Raw genomic sequence first — 20,465 nt, 5'->3', positions numbered from 1 at the left:
TATGAAATCGATAGATTTTTAACTCAAAATTAGTCAAAACTAAACCTATGTAAATCGATGCCTATATCTAGCTCAAAGTCGTAAACTAAAGTACTGTCTCTTTACTCGTGTGCAGGCACTTCAATTCGACTGCGCACACCTTCAGCGGTTCGTTGCAGATCTGAATTATTCAAAACAGTCGTCAAAAGAAAGTCATAGACGACAGCGCGTCGATATTACAATACGCCGACCTTTCACGCAGAGCGGAAATTTTCGTAATTATTCAAATTACGCAAATAAAAGTTGCTGTCGGGCTTTTTACATACTGCCAACTCGTACACTTAGCTTAATAATCATAGTGTTAAAAAAAAAAAAAAAAAAGAAAGAAAACAGCGAGTATAACTTTGCTATACAGCTATAATATGTACACTATTTACAACTGTGTATATTATCTTAATGTGGACGAGACATGCGATATTCTGTTTGAGAGAACGCGTGGTTTGAAATTTACGAGGGAAAAATCGATCGTCGAGATTAGAACGTTCGACGGCGTTCGAGATCGAGAAACGTGGGCAAACGTAAACACACATGTTTATACGTGTATACTTACGGGCTGCTTTGGCCTCTAGAAGAGAAATATAGTTATTCAATGAGGAAATCGAGCTGATTATTTTATTTATTACCTTTGGAGTGCAAGGTTGGTGTCGTAGATTAGGAAGTTCATTAATTTTTGTTCGATAACCTTTTCTACGGTTGAAGAACACACTTTTCGGCTTTCTAACCTATTCAGCTTCCAAAAAAAATATATCGTTTGAAAACTATTTTTTAACGTTAAATTTCTGCTGTAGATTGTCACATATTCTAGTTACTTTGGTAGCTTCAAAAATTATATATCACTCGAAACAAAGTTACAACTCAAGATATTTCTTTTAGTCAACGATTTCAGTAAAGATGAAACTGTCTTTGTTCAACGAAAATGCAAAAGTACTTTTGGTTGGCGAGGGAAATTTTTCTTTTGCTGTTACATTAGTGAAGCATAACTTAAATGTCCGTCTCATCGCCACTTGTTATGAAAAGGATGTAAATGAAACTGGAAAGAAAAACATAGATATTTTAAAAAGTCATGGTCAGTAAAATAATTTCATTTTTTTTTTCAAAAGACATGAGAAAATAAATATTTTATGAAGCTATGATTTTCTTTTCAGGTATTCACGTATTAGTAGGAGTTGATGCAACAAAATTCGAAGAACATAAAATCTTGAGTTCTCAGTCTTTTGACATAGTAGTTTTTAATTTCCCTCATGTAGGAGGAAAAATGAGAATAGAAAAGAACAGAGAATTGTTGAGACAGTTTTTCATATCGGTTAAATCTGTTTTACATAAGGATGGAAAAGTTCTGATGAGTTTGTGCGATGGACAGGGGGGTACACCTGCTGATACATCCAGAAGACAATGGAATGATTCTTGGCAAGTCACAGAAATGGCTGCTCATGGTAGCTTTGTGCTACTTGCTATTGAACCGTTTGATTCTTCCCTGTTTAAAACTTACACTGTTACTGGATACAGGAGTTTGGAAAAAAAATTTAATACTGAAGGATCTCTCACTCATGTTTTTAAGCGAGCTGACAGACCTGACATTGTCAATATTGCACCCAAAACAAAAATCAACTTACAGAAGAACAATTACAAGCCAATTGAATGGGAGAATGTAATTTTTGAAGCTAGTAGGGATGCAAATGATAGTAGCTGTAATTTATCATTATATCCTAATTTCTACAAATTTGATATGACAGTCTGTATTAATTCAGAATTCTCTGATTCAAACTTTTATGAATCATTGTACAATAATGCAGGTCTTATTATAAGCAATGTGGAATTTATTGGTTTTTATAAATTTTCCGATTTCAAAGAAACCAGAACATTTAGAATAACTTACAAATCTGACAAATTTCCATTATACAGAAAATTAGTTATAGACATTCACGAAAACTTAATAGCAGAAATAGTTGAAAGAGATTTGCATGTAACTGTTCCCAGATAGGTGTAAATAAAATTTGACGCACTTTAAATGCATTTTGAAACATAGAAAGGTTGGAACGAAATTAATTTTTTTAAAGATCTAATTTCCTTTTATTTAATTTAATGATTTTTTTCCAGATGCAACCTATTTTCAAATGGCAATCCATCTCTGCAGTGTACAGAGTTATTAGGAATTGCAACACTGTACAGAAAAATATTTACCAGTCCAAAAGAATTCGAATTATAAGCAGTTTCTTGTACAAATCATTTCACAGTACTCATCAAATTCATGAACATGAACATGTTGCAAGTGCTCTCAGGAATACAAAACCAAAATCTGATAGAGATACATTGCAATACTTTGTTGATATGAAACAGGTAAAGTATTTTCTCATCATTGATTAATATACGATATTTTTAAATTTTTGCATAATGATTTTACAATACTAGGTCAGAGTTCAAGGAGGCAAAGGAGGAGATGGAGCTATTTCTTTCCTGCAGTTGTGGGTGAATGAAAGAGCTGGGCCAGACGGAGGTGATGGGGGTCATGGTGGACATGTAATATTTCAAGTTGGTAAAATTATTATAGAATACATTTTTTTTATAGAAATATATTTTTAACAGGAATGTTAAATTGAGTAAAGTAAATTTCAGGTATCAGCTGATGTCAAAGATTTGTCAACTGTAAGTAGTGTACTTGAAGCTGAGAGTGGAGAAGATGGGCACAACAAAGACTGTTTTGGAAAGAATGCAAAACACAATATTATCAAAGTTCCAGTAGGAACTATTGTAAGAGATACAGAAGGAACCATACTGGCTGACTTAGATGAAGAAGGTATGATGTACATAGCTGCTCGAGGTGGTGCAGGAGGTCATGGCAATGCCTTCTTTAAGTCTAACATGAACCAGTCTCCAAAAATTTCTGAATACGGGGCAGAAGGGGAAAGCAAACAGTATGTGCTAGAAGTGAGAAGTATGGCACATGTCGGTTTGGTAAGTTGACAAAACTATAATAAGTATACTTAGTATGTATAATAGCCAAGGATCATGAATGCAGTAGCAATACGATTTTGATGATTTATAGATTGGTCTTCCTAATGCTGGCAAAAGTACGTTACTCAGGGCTATCTCGAGAGCAAGACCAAAAGTCGCATCATACCCCTTTACGACTTTGAGACCTCACATTGGAATGATCCAATATGATGATTATGAGCAAATTGCTGTTGCTGATCTACCTGGATTAATACCAGATTCACATAAGAATAAAGGTCTTGGAATTACGTTTTTAAAACATGCCGAACGTTGTGCAGCTTTATTATTTATCGTTGATTTAACTCAAGAGGAACCGTGGACTCATTTTGAAATTCTACAGTATGAAATCAGCCAATTTAACGATAAACTGAATGATAGACCTATGATAATCATAGCAAACAAAGTTGATTTACCAGAAGCAAAGGTATGTTTAATTTGTGTGTTACAAATAATGAGTGGACAAAGAAAAAAATATATTAACATATACTATTTTTGCAGGAAAATTTGAAGCTGTTAAAAGAAAAAATCGACCTACCTATTATTCCGATTTCTGCAAAAATGGGAACTAACGTTGCAACGTTATTAAAGGAAATCAGAAAATTGTACGACTTACATTTTAGAAAAAACGAATAGTAGCAAAGATGATTTAGCATAAGATTTATTTAATAAAAAATGTTAAAATTATTAAAATGACTTATTTTTTCTGACAGTACTTAAAATCCTCAAATACAGTCTTAACGTTGGATTGCTGTAAAATGGTCTCAAACCATCTGTTGGTATTTTGGTACTTTTTTCTCGTTTCCAAATCCAAAGTATGTTGGTAAGCTGGCGACAGTGTAATAAATACTGCGATATCAGCCAAAGTAATTCGTTCTCCTACCAAATATGTCTTCTTCAGTAACGTCTTATTTAAAGCTTCCAAGATTTGTAGTACGTTGTTTCTCGCTTCTTTGGTTGAGTCTTTGGAACTTTTTACAGCGCCTATAGTAGGTAGAACCCAACTACAAACCGATGGTAGAATATGATTGTCCGAAAAGCTCATCCACTGCAAAACCTCACTTTGAGCAAACAAGTCAGTGCCTTTTAATTGATCATCAGCGAGGTAAAAGGCAATAGCGTTTCCGTCATTCAAAGTTATTGTGTCATCTTTATATACAATTGGACCACTTTCTCGAGTATTTTTTGTATGATTCTGAACCTTAAGGCACTTTCCAGCATATCGAGCTGCGATTTGTACCAAATACCCCTTCACGCTTCCGGTATTTGCGTAAACAGATAGTTCAGAAGTGGATTTAGAACAGGACGTATCGACACTAGTTTTAGTTTCTGAAAATTTTAAAAGTCATTTCGGTTTTAGCCTGTGTTATGATGAAAAATAATTTTGGTACATTGACGAATCCAAATAAAAAATTTATTATATAAAAATGAAAATTTTCCACAAGTTAATTACACAAATTGTATTGCAGGCAATTATAAATTACAAAAAAGTTCATGCACAACTTTTAACATGCATAACACTTTTTTCAGTAAGAACTGAAAAGCGTATAGTAGGCTTTCACATTATACAAAAATAGGTGTTCATGCGCTTGTCTTACACGCTCATGTTGTAAAAATTAAGGGAAAAATATGCAAACAACAACTCTAGCTAAACACAAACACATGCATCGTTACGATGTACCTTCTTCCAATTTAAGAACTGAGTATGCATATGTCTTCGCAGTGGCCAAAGCCTCCTTTAGACAAGAAATGTTAGGGCCAGAAGCCTGAGCAGATTCAGGTTTGCCACCTCCCCTTCCTTGCATCATAGATGCAATAGCTTGTATCCACTCGTTTGCTTTGAGCCCCTTAGCAATGGCGGACTGCAAAAAAGATTACCAGTTTTAGTATTAACATGTATTTGAAAATTACCTTATAAATCTTACCTTTGGAACAGCGCTAAGAGCGAAAATCTTCTTTTCATCTTCATCAACACTTATAAACAAAGCGCTTGTCTCCGGCGAGATAGCTTTCACTTTCTTTAAAGCCGCATCAAGAGCTTTCGTATTATTAAATGCGTTTAACACTTCAACAAGGACTGGAGCACCTTTGTTAGATTCAATAATGTTAACTGCCGTTTCAACAACGGCATTCGCGACTGCAGCCTTCGCAGAACGTTCCTTGTCGTCCAGGGCCTTCTTCAACGCTTTCAACTCCGATCTCATCTCTTCCTGTAGTAGAAAAAAAAATTATTTTTACAAATTAAAAATTATCTGATTTTCAAGAAAATTAGAAAAAAGCAAACCTTTTTCCAGTAAGGTATCACAGCATGCGACACATCGTCCGTCAGCTCAACGATCTTCTTGACGATCTCCTTAGAAGTTGCAGAGTCTTTGACGGTTTCTACGCTGCTCTTTATTTGGTTCAAGTTGTTTTGCAGAAGTTCGGCCTTCTTCAAGGCTTTTGATGCTTCTGGACCAGTCAGAGCAACAATACGCCTGATACCCTTGGCAATAGCCTCTTCACTAGCAATGACAAAGTCACCGATATGTCCGGTACGATGCAGGTGAGTACCACCACAGAACTCCACGCTTGTCTTTGCGCCAGCTGGGCTCAGTGGATCTTTTTCCAACTCCTCAACAGTAACACCCATGCTGACTACTCTGACTGGGTCAGGGTATGTTTCACCAAACATAGCGCGGAGACCCTGAATCGTTCTGGCGATAGCCAGTGGACTCTCTTTCGCGTAGATCTCCTTGTCTTCCTTGACCATCAGGTTCGTGAACTGCTCAGTCTTTTTCACCTGCTCGGCAGTCATTGCACCCTTGTTCGTGAAGTCAAATCTCAGTCTGTCGGGAGCGACCAGAGATCCCTTCTGATCGGCATCCGTGCCGAGTACACTTCTCAAAGCGTGATTAAGGGCGTGAGTGGCGGTGTGGTTGCTCATTATCAGTCTTCTCCTCGACGTGTCCACGTTTAAGTATAGCTTGTCACCTTTCTTCAGAGTACCCTCGCCAACAGTACCGATGTGCAGGACGTATCCACCTCTGACTTGTACATTCGTGACTCGAATCTCCGTACTCTGTGGGGGAAAAAAATGAAATATTACAGAATTTTCGTTCAGTATTTTTAAATTATTTACATAAATGTATGCATTACCTCATCATCGACTTTTACTAAGAAACCCTCATCGTAGATTTGGCCTCCTTGTTCTGCGTAAAAGTTGGTTTGGTCTAGTAACACACCAACTTCGTCGCCAGACTTGACTTCATCTACGAACGTTTTGTCCTTGCGCAAAGCTAGAACAGTACCGGTACACGGAGCAAAGGTATATTCGGCGTATTTCTCAGTTTTTGCCACTTTGTAATTGTACTTCGGAGAGTCGTCCGTTGTCTTCACTCCTTTATTTTGAAGTTCCGTGATCGCGTGCACATCTAAATTAATTTGATCGTTTACTCCCCCGGCTTTGCCTTGAGAAGCAATCTGTAAAAATAGCGGGTATCCAAATGTCATTTAATGGTAAAAAAAGGTAAAAGTTGCTAGTATAATAATGTAATACAGACGATTGCTAGTTTCTTGGCTTCCTCGTAAGCAGCTACATCAATTGTCAATCCTTTTTCTTCAGCCATAAGTTGTGTTAAATCTACAGGGAATCCGTATGTATCGTACAATCGCCAAGCAACGTCTCCTGGTACTACTTTCGTCGACTCCAGTTTAGCGATTGTCCTGTTGAGGAGATTTCGACCCCTTGAAAGAGTCTTCAAAAATTGCACTTCTTCTTCATTGACTATGTCTATAATAGACTGAGGGTCTCTTTTGACCTCCGGGAATACATCACCTGTAAGCAGTTAATTAAATTTTTCGTATCTCTTTAGCTAATCAATATTTGATTACAATGTGTTGAAAGGGGATATAATACATACCAAGAAGTTCTACAACGACGTTTATGAGAGTTGCAAAGAATCCAGGTTGCGCGTTGAGTTTTTCCGTCGCATACCGGACCGCACGCCTCAAGATTCTTCTTATCACATACCTAAATTAAAAGGAAATATTTTTAGAGTGTTTAAACAACTAAATATTTTTAAATCTATAGTATCAGATATTTACCCTCTACCAGTATTATCAGGAACTCCACCATCAGCCAAAGCGATAGTTATAGTTCTAGCATGGTCAGCCAAAACTCTGTATGCCATGTCAATGCCATCTTTGTCGTCGTTTCCGACACGACCTTGATAAGCAGGAGCACCGGTACCCTTTTGGATAGCTTCAAAAAGTGGCGTAAAAAGATCTGTATCATAGTTTGAGCGTTTGTTTTGTATAACCGACACAAGACGTTCTAAACCTAAACCACAGTCGATATGTTTCTTAGGAAGTGGCTGAAGTTCTCCATTCTGTTCTCTAAAGTTGAAAAATTAATATTAATAAATTTTCAATACTTCGAATAAATCGAATAATGGAATAACAATAGTAAACCTGTTATATTGTATGAACACTAAATTCCATATTTCCAAGACATCTGGGTCATCCATGTTGACCAAGTGAGCAGCCTCTCTACCTCCAATCCTATCATAATGAAGTTCACTGCAGGGACCACATGGACCAGTTTCACCCATTTCCCAGAAGTTATCTTTCATACTTCCAGGTAAGACATGGCTTTCTGGTACCCTGAAAAATAAATAAAATCATGTCTTTATTTAATTTAAAAATTGCATGAAAATTGACTGAAAATAAAATATTTAACTTACCCAAGAGAAAGCCAGAAATTTTTGCATTCTTCATCCGGTTTTAAATTTGATTTTTCATCTCCACCAAAATAAGTTACATAAAGTCTATCAGCTGGTAAATTCAGCTTTTGAGTCAAGAATTCCCAAGCCCATTCACAAATTTCTTTCTAGAATACATAACACATCAGTATCATGGTGATAGCAAATGCATCAATAAATTAAAAATAATATTGAATTTACCTTGAAATAATCACCAAAAGACCAATTTCCCATCATTTCAAAAAATGTATGATGGTAAACATCTTTGCCTACATCATCCAGATCATTGTGCTTTCCACCAGCACGTATACATTTTTGGGAATTGACAACTCTCACCCATTTAGCCATATCACTGTTGGGATCAACCGTTCCCAAGAATATAGGCTTGAACTATTAAAATAATTTAAGGTCAGTTATGATGTATTAACACACAATGATTATATTAATTATAATATTATTTACCTGATTCATCCCAGCATTTGTAAACAGCAGTGTAGGATCATCATGGGGTATTGTTGAACTAGAGTGAACATACTCATGATCCTTGGATTTGAAAAAGTCAATGTAGGCTTGACGAATGTCCTTGGCAGTTTTTCCAGCCATGATTATAGCTTGTTCTGTCAAAAATCACATCAATTAATCGTGCAATCAAAAATTTTTATATCAAGTAAAAAATTTCTAAAGCTTTATCAAAAGTGGCAATTAATTAACTTTATCTAAAATTTCTTGACTTGACTTAATAAACTTTAGATTAAAGGTAACCATATGGAATGGATTAGTGGAAATTGCATCAGAAAACAATCAAACCTATATATAGTACAGAGTCCAAACCCCTTACAAATACATTTTAAATCTCAAAGAAAAGCACCAAATAAAACCTTACATATTTTTACAGCTATAAAAAAAAAATGTAGTCACGTGGACCCACGTGAACAATAAGCCCTCCGATTGTTGATCCCCAACTATCCAAATTCCAAACAACAATTACCGCGTATCAAGTCCGGAGCAACAACTGCGAAACAGCTGACAAATGCGCGAAAAAAAGCACCGGGTCACCCGTACTCTCAACACCTATATGTCTCAAATTTTAAGATAAACTACAAACTGTACGAGATGAGAACGGAATCAACCGGTGAAAGTAAAGGCAATGTAAGCGCCTTGCCCGTGAATATAAAGGACCTGGAACGGAGCGAAAGTATATATATGTGCTCCAAATAAAAGCATGCAGTTACAACATAACCTCTAGCTTTGTTGCTGGATTTCTGATGCACTTATTTTGAAGTCTTTATGAACGCGAAGCGAGGTCTTTCAATGCTTAAATTACTAATCAGTAATCAAACGTAAATAAAGTATACAATTTAGATTATTTTTGACAAGAGCTAATTATCCGTTTCCTATAGTAGAAGAAACTATCGTAGTTATAAGTTTAAAGAATTGTGCACGAGGCCACGCGAAGCGGCTCTACTAAGCTCCTTTTTCCATTCAGGAGCCAGTTTTGGAATAGCAGAAGAAATTTGAAGTTTTCGACTGCTTTTTTGCGATTTAGGATTCTTTTTTAATTCATGCGTAAAAGGATTAAATTCGTTATTTGAAATGTTTATTTTATATATTTTACAATACATGACATTTAATTGAATTGGTTTCTATCATTGTATTTATATATTTTATTACTGCGATATAGTTGGGAATATTAAAAATATAATAAGTAATAAGTATCTAAGCAAGCTACTCGTTCTAAAAAATTTAAATTATTTGGACAAAAAATAAACTGCACATAATTGTGTAATACGGGTGATCTGTATGCTTTACCTATATAGGTATACACTATACATCGTCTATATTATAGCTATATATAGGTATATGTATAGAGCCGTCTACGTCTTCTTCCGCGTTGATCTCTGTCTCCGAGAGCGTTGTGTAAAATTTGCCTATAAGTCGGATTATTAACAATAAAAATAGTTCGCCATGCCGTTCATGATAGGGAGAGAGCCTATAAGGCGCACAGTTAAATATTTAGAAGCTGGCAAATTGGTTTTGAAGAATTCCATTCAGGTAATGCAAATCAACTACAACACTCACGGACAACATCATCAGGGATTAAGGTTAGAAAAGCACGAACGCAAATGTTATTATGCGCTTACTTTTTATTTGTACAGTGTATTTTTAATTATAGCAACTTCAATTTACTTACTTTGTGCATTATTACTTTGATATTTCGAATGTCACTTCTGTTCTTTTCAGTTATAAATAAAAATCGTATATTTCGTTACAGGGAATTTGTTTTTTGGCATTTACCACAAGTACTGTATAAGAATCCAGAGGTTCAAGTTTTGACAATAAAGAACAGGACACCATCACCTTTTATATGGTGTTTCTATGGTATGCAATGGTTCATTTAATAATTATAATTATGTTTGCAGAATTATAGATTTTATTAATAAATTCTTTTTACAGAGAGTGGTAAGAGGATGCTAATTGATGTAGACATGAAGAGCAAAGATGAAATATTAGACCACTTATTGAAAGTAATTGGAAAGTCAAAGGAAGTTCTGGATCAGGAAGCTGTGGCAAAAGAAAAGAAAGATAATCCGGCAAACTTTGGATATGGTTGTGAAAAAAGTTGTATATGTGAAATTCCAGGACAGATTCCCTGCCCTGGTTTAGTGCCACTTCCTAATCATATGAGAGGAAAGTTTAAGTATGCCAAAAATGACGATTAAAATTACTATTAGACACTAAACGCAAAGTAATTCTTGTAAATACATTTTTTAAAGCATTGTATAAGTCAAATTATTGAAACTTATGAATAATAAACTCATTGTCTATGATATTACTTGTTTTTATTACATATAAATATTAGTATTACAAAAATATTACATAGTAGTAAGAATTTGTACATAATGAAATCACAAAACAATAAATATATGTACATATGTATAAATAGATCGTACTCGTCACTGTCATTTTCATAGTCATTGTTAAAATATAACCATTAATAATACTTGTAAACAAAAACTAAAAGTATTTTCAATACACTAAGTTTTGTTATTATGGCACTGAAAGATCATTTCTGAAAAAGCATTATAATTAATAGAATATTTTAAGAGTAATACAGTCATGAAAGCGCTTCTTAGTTTTAGGCACACACAATGATGGAATTAATGAAATGGAATTGTTAAAATGCATTTGTTATCTAATAAGAATGACTTGCACTTCTTATAAATATTACACGTTAAGCAATGATGACTTTTTTGTAATTCTATATGCGAATGTGTTGCAATGTCTTAATAAATTAATGAAAATGAATGCATAGATATGGAACTTTCATACTTTCATACAATGAAAGTACAAAAGGTTTGAAACACAAATCACAATTATCTTCTTGGTCTAGTTCGACTGTATGGTTTTCTATTATTATGGTAGCTTCCTCTACCATAATGCCGAGAAGTGGACGGTTTGTTGCTCTCTGGTTTTTGGTACTGATAAATTAGAGGTGCTCCTTCTAAAGGCTTGTTCAGTTGAAATTCTTCTTCAGATTCTTTCATCATCTTTAATTTGGCTTCAATAGCTTGTATTGCTGTTTCACGACTAAAATAAATGTCATTAACATTACTTACACATTGCTTCATAAAATATGTGAGTCAATAAAATTAATATTGCATAAATGTTACCTTATCTTCTTATCATCCTTTTTTGCTCCAGCCAGGGCAGGTATTTCAATCTTGGGTTTGGGTTTATCTAATTCAGCCTAGGAATTGAAAGATATTGTACATAAAAATATCTTCACAGTAATACTGAAATCAGAATTGATATAAGGTTACATATTGTGAAACATACCACGTTTATACTGTGAGCATATCTGACTACGATATTTTTAGATCCAACTCTGAGATTCTGTAAGGTCTCCATTGCAGATTCGGCATCTCTTGCCGTTTTATAAGTAACAAATGCATATCCTCTAGACTGACCAGCCTGTGGTCCAGACCGGTGGAAGAGGAGGTCGAACTTCTCAATAGTTCCGTGTTTTTGTACAAGTTTGAGGAATTGATACCAGTTGGAAAACAAAATAATTAGATTTGACAAATACAACAAAAGGAAAGAAAGTAACTTATAATCAGTTTAGTAATACTTACTCATTAATCCGTAGATCTAAGTTACCAACCCACAATCTCCTCTCCTCTATATTGTTCGATTTGATAGGCTCAAGGGGCAACGGTGCTGGCTGAGAACATAAAAAAGTCACATGTTAAAGTCATATATCTGTCAAACTCGTGGGCGAACGTCAGCCCGCCCAAAAGTTATTTTGAGTGCACAAAGTGGCTTTATACCTCAAAAGCGGAGGAGAGAGTTAAAGTTGTGCAAAAGACAGTATGTACTCACCTCCATTTTATCGCGAAAACGAGCACTTCCGCGTCTAGTAGGCTGAAGCCTTATTTTTTTAGGCTATATCGACTTTTAATTATATTGAAAAGCTCGTCAGTTGGACTCTGCATGCGACTATTTTTAAAGAAACCCTACCATAGCGGGACGAACAGACAACACAACTACCAGCACTCGGCAGTGACAGCAACAGCAGCAGCTAGAGCAACTAATGTGAAATTAGCAGCGAGTCTCAGCGAAACCGCTCGATTTTGTGTGGAGAATGGAAAGAGGAGGGGGTATACTCCAAACTTCGATATATAGCTAACTTCAGTTTGGTCTGTATATTAGAGTTTGTTTTGAGCAGATCTTTGGCAGTTCTGTTGTGGCAACGTTGTGGCTTGCATACACTTTGTTTTATTTACCTACTCAGAAAATAATTGTTTACAAGTAGACCGACAAAATGCTGACGATTTATTTAGAAAGTGGAACTCATGGGAAGCTCAAGATTGCGGAAGTTTTTCAACCTGCAAGTGGTGAACAGTTAATGGAAAAAATAACAAACGAATTTGTAAGTTTTCTTATATTTTCATCATTATAAATATCTTTGATTAATAAATGACAATGTCACGTGTATATCTCTATTTCGGTCCCTCAAAAAGACTTAACCTATATCGAATATTTATTCATTTTTCAAACACAAACACTAACCTAAATTTCACTGTGCACTAAACTTCTTTTGTTTTTTGCAGGGAATAGATTGTAGTAACTACTTCTTTAAAAGTAACGGACGTTTGGTTGAATTTGACGACATTGTTTACAATGGAGATTTATCACTGGAACCAAGATTATGTGGCGGTAAGGGAGGCTTTGGGTCAATGTTACGTGCCATTGGTGCACAAATTGAGAAAACCACAAATCGAGAGGCTTGCAGAGATCTCAGTGGTCGTAGATTGAGAGATATTAATGAGGAAAAAAGACTCAAGGCTTGGATTGATAAACAATCAAAAAGAGAAGAAGAAGCTGCTGAAAGAAAGAAAAGAAAACTGGCAAAACTTTGTGCCGAGCCGAAACATGAGTTTAAAGATAAATCTTATGATGAGCAACGTTCTGCATTGGCAGAAAGAGTAGAAGATGCAGTAGAGGTAGGCTTTGCAGCTGCATCTACATCAGCAACTAAAAGAGCAGCAGATGAGTCTGCAAAGACAAACCTAAAAAAGAAGAAGAAGACTATATTGGATCTAGAAGATGATATTGACTCTGATGATCTTGATTCTTCAGATGAAAGTTCAGATGAAAAAGAAGCAGACAAGAAGCAAACATCTACTAGTAAATCAGACACTGAAAATTCATCTGATTCTGCTTCCAGCAAATCAAAACCTACTAATGAATCACCTAAATCTAGTAGCAGCCACACTGATGATACAAGTCGATAATTTAACAATAAATGCAATTTCTCATGTACTAATATACGTTATTGATCTTTTTTTTTTTTTTAATTTTGATCTGAAGATCAGAGTTTTTTATGTGAAAAAACAAATCTGTACATAACATAATGAGTAATTTTGTATATTATTAAATATAATCAGTACAAGCGATATTAAAAATGTATTCATGTAGTATTCATAAGACCATGTTCATAAGTATTTAAAATAAATATGTAATCCTAATTATGTTAGTTATTCTTATTTTACTTCCATACAACTCTATCTTTATATTTATAAAACTACTTACTGATTGTACGACATGATACACTCATACTATGGCAATGCTTATGCACATAGGTACATATGTATACATATACATACACAGGCAGAGTCAATGCTTCCATCGGGGCCCTCAGGCTAGTGTATATGTGAGAACCACCAAGCCAGTGATCAGTTGTTTTTAAGAATCCTCAACTGTCAAAGTGAGGTTAAAGAGTTCTGCTATAGCAGAAGAAAAAAGTTAATTTTTTTTATAAATATGGAATAATATTAAGCATAATAATAAGTACTTTTAATGATAAAAATGTTAGAAGCACCAAATAATAATCTAGGAGTTTGATCATTTTCTTTTTAGGTTAGTTTCTTTTGTTACAGTAATTTACATGATATCATTGAAATGAAGTCATATGATGAGCATCTTTGAATGCATAACTAATTATATAAAATAATAACATTTAAAAAATTGTTTATTTATTTTCAGTTAGAGAACATGTTTGAGCATAAAAAAGCTGTAACTTCTTGCCAGTTAATTTGAAGTCTAAGGAATATTTGCTCATTTATTTGTAATAGATAAAAAGGTCATTCCTGTAAAATGATGAATAATGATATGACTGCTGATCAGCGGCGTGTGCTTTTGGAAAGTCGCGCTGCTATTGAGCGAGGCAACCAGTCTGTTGCAAAGTCACAAGCGATATCCATAGAAACAGAGCAGATTGGAACTGAAGTAATCGGAGAGTTAGGAGAACAAAGAGAGACTTTGCTGAGAGCAAAATCGAGACTCAATCAGACTGATCAGGAACTAGATAAATCTAAGAAAATTCTAAATACTATGAAGAAAAGAATATTAACAAATAAGTTTGTTTTAATACTAATTATTCTGCTTGAAATAGCTATTTTAGGATGTACAGTTTATATAAAATACTTTGAAAAATCTAAGAAATAAATACGCAAGTTGGTTAATTTGTATAACATTTAATTATTTTTATAAAAAGCTAATATCCTTCTAAAGACTTCTGGATTATACCCTTCCACAACTGGTTTTCCATTTTCGTAGCCACCCACATTATAAAGATTGAGTTTGGGTAAAGTCCAGCAATAATTTTTCATGCCATTCTCTCCATCAATATCCAGAGTGTTAAGTTGATATACAGAGAAGTAAAATTGTTTTCCATCTGATTGGATACATTGTACTGTAATTGGTTCTGGAAGTTCTTTCACATCAGTGCCATACTTTTGCCTAGCTGTGCTAGCAGCTGCAGTAAATGCTTTCATCATAGCTCTACCAAAAACCTGTGTTTCTTCTGTTTCTAACTCTGTTATGTTTTTAACACTAGTTTTGTCATAATATATGAAAACTGTGTGTATATTTTTCTGATGATATCCAGAAATTAATGCTTTTTAACAAAAAAGAGTTTGTTAGTTTTCAAACTTTTATACACATTTTTATTAATTTTACTTTTTGAAATTTGTACTTACGATATAAATTTTGAAGTTTGTATATATTTTGTTTACGCATGCCAACTGTAGGGGTCATAGGATAAAGGATTGGCAAAGTCATACTATCATGATCTTTTTTGACTTGACCAGCTGGTTTTAAAGGTTTCTCAGACATCAATACAACATCCATTGTTAAAGTAAACATAAGTTGATCGAATTCCTTTTCTAAGATTCAATATAATAAATAAATTTTTGCATAAGTTGTGTAAGTTTAAAATTACTCCATTTTTGTAATAGTTTTATATAGTAACCTAACATACCAAAAGGATAACAAAGTAATGCATTCTCTATGATGCTTCTAGTACTAGCTACTTGTGGTCCACTTAAACAATCGCAAAGTTGAATAAGCTTCTTACTTAAATTGGAGCTGCAAGTAAAATAGCACCATAAACCATTTGATTTGTGTAAAAAGTGTATAAAATTATACATAGGGGTTTAATTATTACATTTTTCTTTGATCCGTGATACCCATTTGCCTTGGGAAATTCCAAGCAGGTCTACTGGGATCTTTCAATTTTGGCAACAGCTCTTGATGGGCATCAAATATAACCGAATTTTCTATTATCCTAAAGTTTACCAGTTACAATGAATATATCAGCATTTAAACTATAATGTACGTAATAATTTGCTAATGAATACATGAATACCTTTGAACTAGAGTATCAGTTTCTTGTGGAAGATTTAATTGCTCTGTCAAAGCTTCTACATTTGCAGGGAGAACATTTTCAAAGACCACTGTTTTTGTTATTTGTTGAGCCTGTGCAAGTCCTTGAACCAACAGCTCATGATCCTCATAAACCAAACAGGGTCTATCATGCCAATCCGGATGGTTTTGGTCTTTTGGAATAGGTACTTTTCTCAGAAAGTTTACTTTTTTAAAGCTGTGAAATCCATAAAAACGAATGAGTTAAAAGCATCGTTGCACGTATAAAGTTAGAAATCAATTGTATCAAATGACATACTCGAAAAACTCTGTTCTTTTTGGTTTCAAAATTTCCTTCGAATCAATGATTTGGACTCCTTTTGATGTTAGAACCTTTTCGGACCTAAGGTCATGTGGTGTTTTTTTTCCGTGAACATACCAATGTCTACGGGTCATACGACCGATGTGCTGTTTGTATAAAATCTGTGACAATTTCATTTTATTCTTTACAAAACTAAATAATCTATGCAAGTATCTACAAAACTAACGTTATTAAGGTTAGGATTAATAATAAAAACACCGCACTTCTGCAACGAACGTGTAGTATAGCGCGCGAGAGTTGGCTGGCATGATGAGCAGACGACTTTTCTTTATTTTTCGTTGGCTGCCGTTGTATGTACTTCAAATATATTCTCATTTCAGACGTTTAATTTATTTTTTGAATGATTTTCGTAAAATAAAGCTATGTATGCTAATTCACTAAATATTCGAAAATTCTCTAATTCTCTAAATTTTTATCGAGATCTTGAAGGAGAAACAAAATTTCAAATGGTCTGTGTGAACGTATTCAGTTTCTTTAAAGTCAATGAAAATGATTGTAACTATTCTTCTTCGGAATTAAAAGGTAATAGAAGAAATAAATAGAAACCTTATTTCATGATGAATCAAGAGAAAATAAAAGCAGTATAAAATAAATAATGATTTTCATCATAAAAAAATGTACACACAATTTTTAAAGTATCATCCTAGACTTTATTAGTACATTTGTATATATACATAGTACAAGAATGTTACAGCCATCGTTAACGTTATTTACACTTAATTTTCGTGTAAAAATACAGCAGCAACCATTTTTAGTTTACTAATGAGATTTTGACATATTAAGTAGCCAGGCTATTTTAGAAAAGTCTAACAGGACTTTTAATAATTCGTTTGTCGGCTCAAAAAATAACATGTATACAAAAACGTTTTTTATATTACAGTTTTAAAAATGATCCAACACATTCGGGCGCAAATCGAAATATCTATAAAATATGAACAATTAATTTGTCGTTGATTAGTTGCATACATTTGTTCCATACAGAGTTTTCATAATTATTATTTTTCACTCGTCGTATTTCTACATGATGAATTCACATTAAATTAGTTATAACTAGTTTTTCATTTTATTCTTTTTTTTTACGCAATATCATTGCATATTTAGGCTAGAGCAATATACTTACACTAAAAATTAAGCACTTGGCTAAAGTCACTTTAATAAAATGGAATCCTTGTCAAAAGTAGATGAAGAAACCCAATAAAGTGGAAGACCAGTCAATAGTAGATTTTTATACAAGAACTTAAGTCTTGCTCATGAAAACTCTAAATTCCTATCTCAAACTCTTGGCTTTTTCTGTTTAATCAGTCATGAGCTCAATCATGTTTGATTCCATGGATGTAATGAATGGGCCCATGAACGATTCAACAAATAAGTACTGAAAAAGCATAGAATTTGAATTTTAGCGATAGTCACGAAATGTTGCATCGGAGCTGGGCAGTACTTGGACGTTCACGTATTTCTATTGGATTTTATTTTAAATCCAACAGTTATCTTTATTCTATTCTTAAATGATCAACAAATTGTTTTTAATTTATTTACAAAGCACCAATTAGTCATTTACGTAGTATTCAAGCCGTTTTATCTATTGAAAGTTTTTACGCAGAATTACAGTAAAGGTAAGGGGAATAATCAAGTTCCAGTACTTCGCAGCATCTACGATACAGAAAATTAACGAAGACCGCTATTTATATGGTTTATTTGTAATAATAGTTTGCGCAATAGAATAGCAATAATAATAATAATAATAATAATAATAATAATAATAATAATAATAATAATAATAATAATAATGATGACGATAATAATAATAATAATCAAGATAGCGGCGTAGTAGCGAAATTAATAAAGATTACATTTGTCAAAGCAACCATAAGTAAAACAAATAATTAATCTTCGGTAATGCGTTAAGTAGTACATGCTGAATGTTAATAATAATAAAATAATAATAATAATGAGTACTGGGCTAAGAAGAAGATGCAGAATTATAAAAGTAGTCGACCGAAAGTGGTCAACTGGTAAAATGCACGCTTGGACTTGGATACTTGAGATTTGATACAAATATTTACAGCATCACAAAAATATCAGTATAAGTTGCGACTTAGCAAACTATCGTTCTTTTGCTGGAACATCAACTTTCGTGTCAAAAGCAGGCAGATCCTCTTTTCTTTTCCTCTTTTATCTCCCACTCTACGCACACATATCCCCCTGCTTTATATTCAAATTACGTTTAGTTTGCGCATATTTACATGCAAGAACCGTGCGCCGGCTTCGTGGCTCGAACGTTCGACTATAGAATACCCTAGTTGCGGGAACCATGTTAGAGAGTTGTACGAAGCCTTTGTTACAACCTTGTATATTCTCGCACAACATAGGCAAGATATTACTAATTTATTAAGTCATTGTTACCAATCTCTGTGCAGCTCCAATCATTTTAAATTATTCACAAAAAATTCAATTTCATACTTTGAAGGCATCATTTTTCCGCTTATCCTTACTGCAGCTCGATTTGATTTTTTTATCAACAACGACACAGTTTCTAATAGAAGGATGTGGCAGCATTTTCGCAATGACTCGCATTGGTACGTGCAGTTTTAACACGACCAAATTCTTAACTACATTTGATCCCTTTCCGATAACCTACCTCGACTCTTGTTGCTGTGTAAACCAATATAATGCAGCATCTTGCAATAAAGCTCCGGCAGAGGGAATAATTATATGTATAATGTATATATTGACAGTTTTGAATGCATTTCGCGCGTACTCGCTACAAAATCTCCACGTCCTCGTTAATCTGTAATATCAATTTTCAAGACTAAAATTTGAAAATATTTCTACTTATATTTTAAACGTTTCTTTTTTTAAATTGTTCAATAGTCTTGAATCTCACGATATCGCAAACGTACAAAAAATGTAGTCACCAAAATGGTAAACATTGAGCAGCATAAGAGTATTAAATCTGAACACATGCGTGAATGGTCATAGAACTTAAGACGGAAGAAAAATATGGACGTGGAAATTTCAAATTTCCTAGTAAACGCACGAGCAAAAGATCTAGCTCACCGGTGAACCTATGACTAGTCGATTAAGTGCATCTTCGCCATAGAATCTGAGAAGATTCAATGTATTTTCAATTAGAAAATAATAACGAGTAATTAAAGAGAAAAAAATTAAAAATGTGTAAGAATACAATAAAATCTTAAAGAGGCAAGCGATAAAGACGATGGCGCATCTGAAATAGATGCATGGGCACGAGCAAAATAATACAAATGAAGAAAAGTTCCCGGCCGCATTTGTAAGTACTCGTAAATCCGTAGGTGTGAGAGGTCTCTTATCTCGCCGACGCACTATGTGGTCGCCTGCAGGAACGTTATTACTTTACCTCAAAGTCATCGACGACAATGACTACAAGGTACACGAGGCTCGCTATAGATCACAGTAAATCTTATATACAACAGTGCGAGCTCGTAGTATCTCCGACACATCTATCTGACCGTCATTTTGAATTAGTCCTTTTGTACATAAGTGCACAGGCAGTTATTTTCTCTCTTATTTATAGCAAAGATGTATTTTTGATCGATAGCTAAAGCAATGCGGCCTATAAATGGTTGATCACGCGTCATTAAAGAGAAACTCGCTCTCAGACAGTAGCACCTCGAGGTCCGACGGCACGGTGTGTAGGTCCGAGTTGGCCGGCTCGGCAATACAGGAAGCTTGGCTGAGCTTGGATGAAGCCCTGCTTGGCTTGGACTTGCGCTGCTTACGCTCTTGTTTGCTCTTGTCGGCGGCGAGCGATCGCACAAGCACTCCAGTCCTTGGTCCTGCAGGGTTAGCTGCTTGTTGCTGCTGCTGTCTCGACGCACCAGCTGGTAGCTGACCCACCTTGTCGGCCTTACGCAAACGCACCGTGAATTTGAACGGTGGCTTATAAAGCACCTGCAACCTTACACGGTCATTCTTGGAGTTGGAGGCTGCCGCCGCGGTATCGTTACGGTTCAGGTTACCAGCACTGCGCGATTTAGAGCCAGCCAGTCTTCTCAAACTCACTTGTCTGTGGAATCAAAGGTGAAAATGCATAAATTTAGCTAGACTTTCAAAAACCATTTATGTTAGTG

General features: G+C 34.6%; 8 protein-coding genes across 17 annotated transcripts in view; 4 read left to right on the top strand and 4 right to left on the bottom strand.

Annotated features, from left to right (window-relative positions):
• The first annotated feature begins 373 nt into the window (after positions 1 to 373).
• Positions 374 to 3,715, top strand: LOC100120542 (mitochondrial ribosome-associated GTPase 2). Of its 4 annotated transcripts, none has more exons than XM_008213178.3 (8): positions 374 to 676; positions 913 to 1,105; positions 1,185 to 1,687; positions 2,224 to 2,376; positions 2,449 to 2,568; positions 2,653 to 2,991; positions 3,083 to 3,454; positions 3,529 to 3,715. In XM_008213178.3, the coding sequence occupies exons 2-8, from the start codon at positions 931 to 933 to the stop codon at positions 3,661 to 3,663; spliced, it is 1,797 nt and encodes a 598-aa protein (XP_008211400.1). In that variant the 5' UTR covers positions 374 to 676; positions 913 to 930; the 3' UTR covers positions 3,664 to 3,715. The 4 variants fall into 4 exon arrangements, with proteins under 4 accessions (XP_008211400.1, XP_032455393.1, XP_032455394.1 ...); XM_032599502.1 differs by having other exon boundaries at positions 393 to 676; positions 1,185 to 2,069; positions 2,137 to 2,376; XM_032599503.1 differs by lacking the exons at positions 913 to 1,105; positions 1,185 to 1,687 and adding an exon at positions 2,017 to 2,069 and having other exon boundaries at positions 393 to 676; positions 2,137 to 2,376.
• LOC100120593 (alanine--tRNA ligase, cytoplasmic) lies at positions 3,671 to 9,225 on the bottom strand. 5 transcript variants are annotated; one of them, XM_031929336.2, is made up of 13 exons: positions 8,758 to 9,025; positions 8,232 to 8,386; positions 7,971 to 8,159; positions 7,752 to 7,897; positions 7,480 to 7,671; positions 7,114 to 7,404; positions 6,930 to 7,039; positions 6,570 to 6,844; positions 6,166 to 6,489; positions 5,312 to 6,088; positions 4,953 to 5,237; positions 4,709 to 4,889; positions 3,671 to 4,356 (listed from the first exon to the last, which is right to left on the bottom strand). In XM_031929336.2, the coding sequence occupies exons 2-13, from the start codon at positions 8,370 to 8,372 to the stop codon at positions 3,725 to 3,727; spliced, it is 3,543 nt and encodes a 1,180-aa protein (XP_031785196.1). In that variant the 5' UTR covers positions 8,373 to 8,386; positions 8,758 to 9,025; the 3' UTR covers positions 3,671 to 3,724. The 5 variants fall into 5 exon arrangements, with proteins under 5 accessions (XP_031785196.1, XP_031785198.1, XP_031785197.1 ...); XM_031929338.2 differs by lacking the exon at positions 8,758 to 9,025 and adding an exon at positions 9,125 to 9,225 and having other exon boundaries at positions 3,673 to 4,356; XM_031929337.2 differs by having other exon boundaries at positions 3,673 to 4,356; positions 9,010 to 9,140.
• Positions 9,025 to 10,599, top strand: LOC100114094 (probable 28S ribosomal protein S25, mitochondrial). The gene is made up of 3 exons (XM_001606951.6): positions 9,025 to 9,871; positions 10,042 to 10,148; positions 10,224 to 10,599. Exons 1-3 carry the CDS (start codon positions 9,735 to 9,737, stop codon positions 10,487 to 10,489), a joined length of 510 nt encoding a protein of 169 aa, XP_001607001.1. The 5' UTR covers positions 9,025 to 9,734; the 3' UTR covers positions 10,490 to 10,599.
• LOC100120616 (probable RNA-binding protein 18) lies at positions 10,593 to 12,291 on the bottom strand. Its single transcript, XM_001604189.6, has 5 exons — positions 12,150 to 12,291; positions 11,903 to 11,991; positions 11,607 to 11,820; positions 11,441 to 11,517; positions 10,593 to 11,357 (listed from the first exon to the last, which is right to left on the bottom strand). The coding sequence occupies exons 1-5, from the start codon at positions 12,153 to 12,155 to the stop codon at positions 11,144 to 11,146; spliced, it is 600 nt and encodes a 199-aa protein (XP_001604239.2). The 5' UTR covers positions 12,156 to 12,291; the 3' UTR covers positions 10,593 to 11,143.
• A 202-nt stretch (positions 12,292 to 12,493) lies between these two features.
• On the top strand, positions 12,494 to 13,798 carry LOC100114058 (uncharacterized protein). The gene is made up of 2 exons (NM_001142686.1): positions 12,494 to 12,699; positions 12,881 to 13,798. Exons 1-2 carry the CDS (start codon positions 12,592 to 12,594, stop codon positions 13,562 to 13,564), a joined length of 792 nt encoding a protein of 263 aa, NP_001136158.1. The 5' UTR covers positions 12,494 to 12,591; the 3' UTR covers positions 13,565 to 13,798.
• A 153-nt stretch (positions 13,799 to 13,951) lies between these two features.
• Vti1a-like (vesicle transport through interaction with t-SNAREs homolog 1A-like) lies at positions 13,952 to 14,797 on the top strand. Its single transcript, NM_001142688.1, has 2 exons — positions 13,952 to 14,189; positions 14,316 to 14,797. Exon 2 carries the CDS (start codon positions 14,427 to 14,429, stop codon positions 14,775 to 14,777), a length of 351 nt encoding a protein of 116 aa, NP_001136160.1. The 5' UTR covers positions 13,952 to 14,189; positions 14,316 to 14,426; the 3' UTR covers positions 14,778 to 14,797.
• Mrpl37 (mitochondrial ribosomal protein L37) lies at positions 14,691 to 16,568 on the bottom strand. The gene is made up of 6 exons (NM_001142687.1): positions 16,294 to 16,568; positions 15,979 to 16,212; positions 15,778 to 15,897; positions 15,592 to 15,698; positions 15,311 to 15,496; positions 14,691 to 15,228 (listed from the first exon to the last, which is right to left on the bottom strand). Exons 1-6 carry the CDS (start codon positions 16,470 to 16,472, stop codon positions 14,807 to 14,809), a joined length of 1,248 nt encoding a protein of 415 aa, NP_001136159.1. The 5' UTR covers positions 16,473 to 16,568; the 3' UTR covers positions 14,691 to 14,806.
• Positions 16,569 to 16,983: 415 nt separating this feature from the next.
• The window catches only part of LOC100120688 (disintegrin and metalloproteinase domain-containing protein 10), a 36,160-nt gene continuing 32,678 nt past the window's right edge, over positions 16,984 to 20,465 (bottom strand). For all 3 annotated transcript variants that reach the window (XM_008213180.4, XM_031928683.2, XM_031928682.1), the window contains exon 17: positions 16,984 to 20,401. In XM_008213180.4, coding sequence (XP_008211402.1) covers positions 19,963 to 20,401 — 439 coding nt within the window. In that variant the 3' untranslated portion in view covers positions 16,984 to 19,962. The remainder of the gene's footprint in view (positions 20,402 to 20,465) is intronic.

The sequence above is a fragment of the Nasonia vitripennis genome, chromosome 4 (assembly GCF_009193385.2).
Source record: "Nasonia vitripennis strain AsymCx chromosome 4, Nvit_psr_1.1, whole genome shotgun sequence".
Classification (NCBI taxonomy): Eukaryota; Metazoa; Arthropoda; class Insecta; order Hymenoptera; family Pteromalidae; genus Nasonia; species Nasonia vitripennis.
This window is presented reverse-complemented; position numbering and strand designations above follow the sequence as displayed.

Coding starts and splice junctions, on each gene's coding strand:
- LOC100120542 (XM_008213178.3), top strand. CDS start 931: ATGAAACTGTCTTTGTTCAACGAAAATGCAAAAGTACTTTTGGTTGGC. Junction 1,106..1,184: donor AGATATTTTAAAAAGTCATG/GTCAGTAAAATA, acceptor TTTTCTTTTCAG/GTATTCACGTATTAGTAGGA. Junction 2,569..2,652: donor GTGGACATGTAATATTTCAA/GTTGGTAAAATT, acceptor AGTAAATTTCAG/GTATCAGCTGATGTCAAAGA.
- LOC100114058 (NM_001142686.1), top strand. CDS start 12,592: ATGCTGACGATTTATTTAGAAAGTGGAACTCATGGGAAGCTCAAGATT. Junction 12,700..12,880: donor AAAAAATAACAAACGAATTT/GTAAGTTTTCTT, acceptor TGTTTTTTGCAG/GGAATAGATTGTAGTAACTA.
- Vti1a-like (NM_001142688.1), top strand. CDS start 14,427: ATGATGAATAATGATATGACTGCTGATCAGCGGCGTGTGCTTTTGGAA.
- LOC100114094 (XM_001606951.6), top strand. CDS start 9,735: ATGCCGTTCATGATAGGGAGAGAGCCTATAAGGCGCACAGTTAAATAT. Junction 9,872..10,041: donor CAACATCATCAGGGATTAAG/GTTAGAAAAGCA, acceptor ATTTCGTTACAG/GGAATTTGTTTTTTGGCATT. Junction 10,149..10,223: donor TTTTATATGGTGTTTCTATG/GTATGCAATGGT, acceptor TTCTTTTTACAG/AGAGTGGTAAGAGGATGCTA.
- Mrpl37 (NM_001142687.1), bottom strand. CDS start 16,472: ATGAAATTGTCACAGATTTTATACAAACAGCACATCGGTCGTATGACC. Junction 15,699..15,777: donor ATCACGGATCAAAGAAAAAT/GTAATAATTAAA, acceptor TTTTACTTGCAG/CTCCAATTTAAGTAAGAAGC. Junction 15,229..15,310: donor CAAACTTCAAAATTTATATC/GTAAGTACAAAT, acceptor TTTGTTAAAAAG/CATTAATTTCTGGATATCAT.
- LOC100120593 (XM_031929338.2), bottom strand. CDS start 8,372: ATGGCTGGAAAAACTGCCAAGGACATTCGTCAAGCCTACATTGACTTT. Junction 4,890..4,952: donor CTCTTAGCGCTGTTCCAAAG/GTAAGATTTATA, acceptor TCTTTTTTGCAG/TCCGCCATTGCTAAGGGGCT. Junction 4,357..4,708: donor AGTTCTTAAATTGGAAGAAG/GTACATCGTAAC, acceptor TAAAATTTTCAG/AAACTAAAACTAGTGTCGAT.
- LOC100120616 (XM_001604189.6), bottom strand. Junction 11,821..11,902: donor TTAGATCTACGGATTAATGA/GTAAGTATTACT, acceptor GTTTTCCAACTG/GTATCAATTCCTCAAACTTG. Junction 11,358..11,440: donor AAGGATGATAAGAAGATAAG/GTAACATTTATG, acceptor CATTTATTTTAG/TCGTGAAACAGCAATACAAG.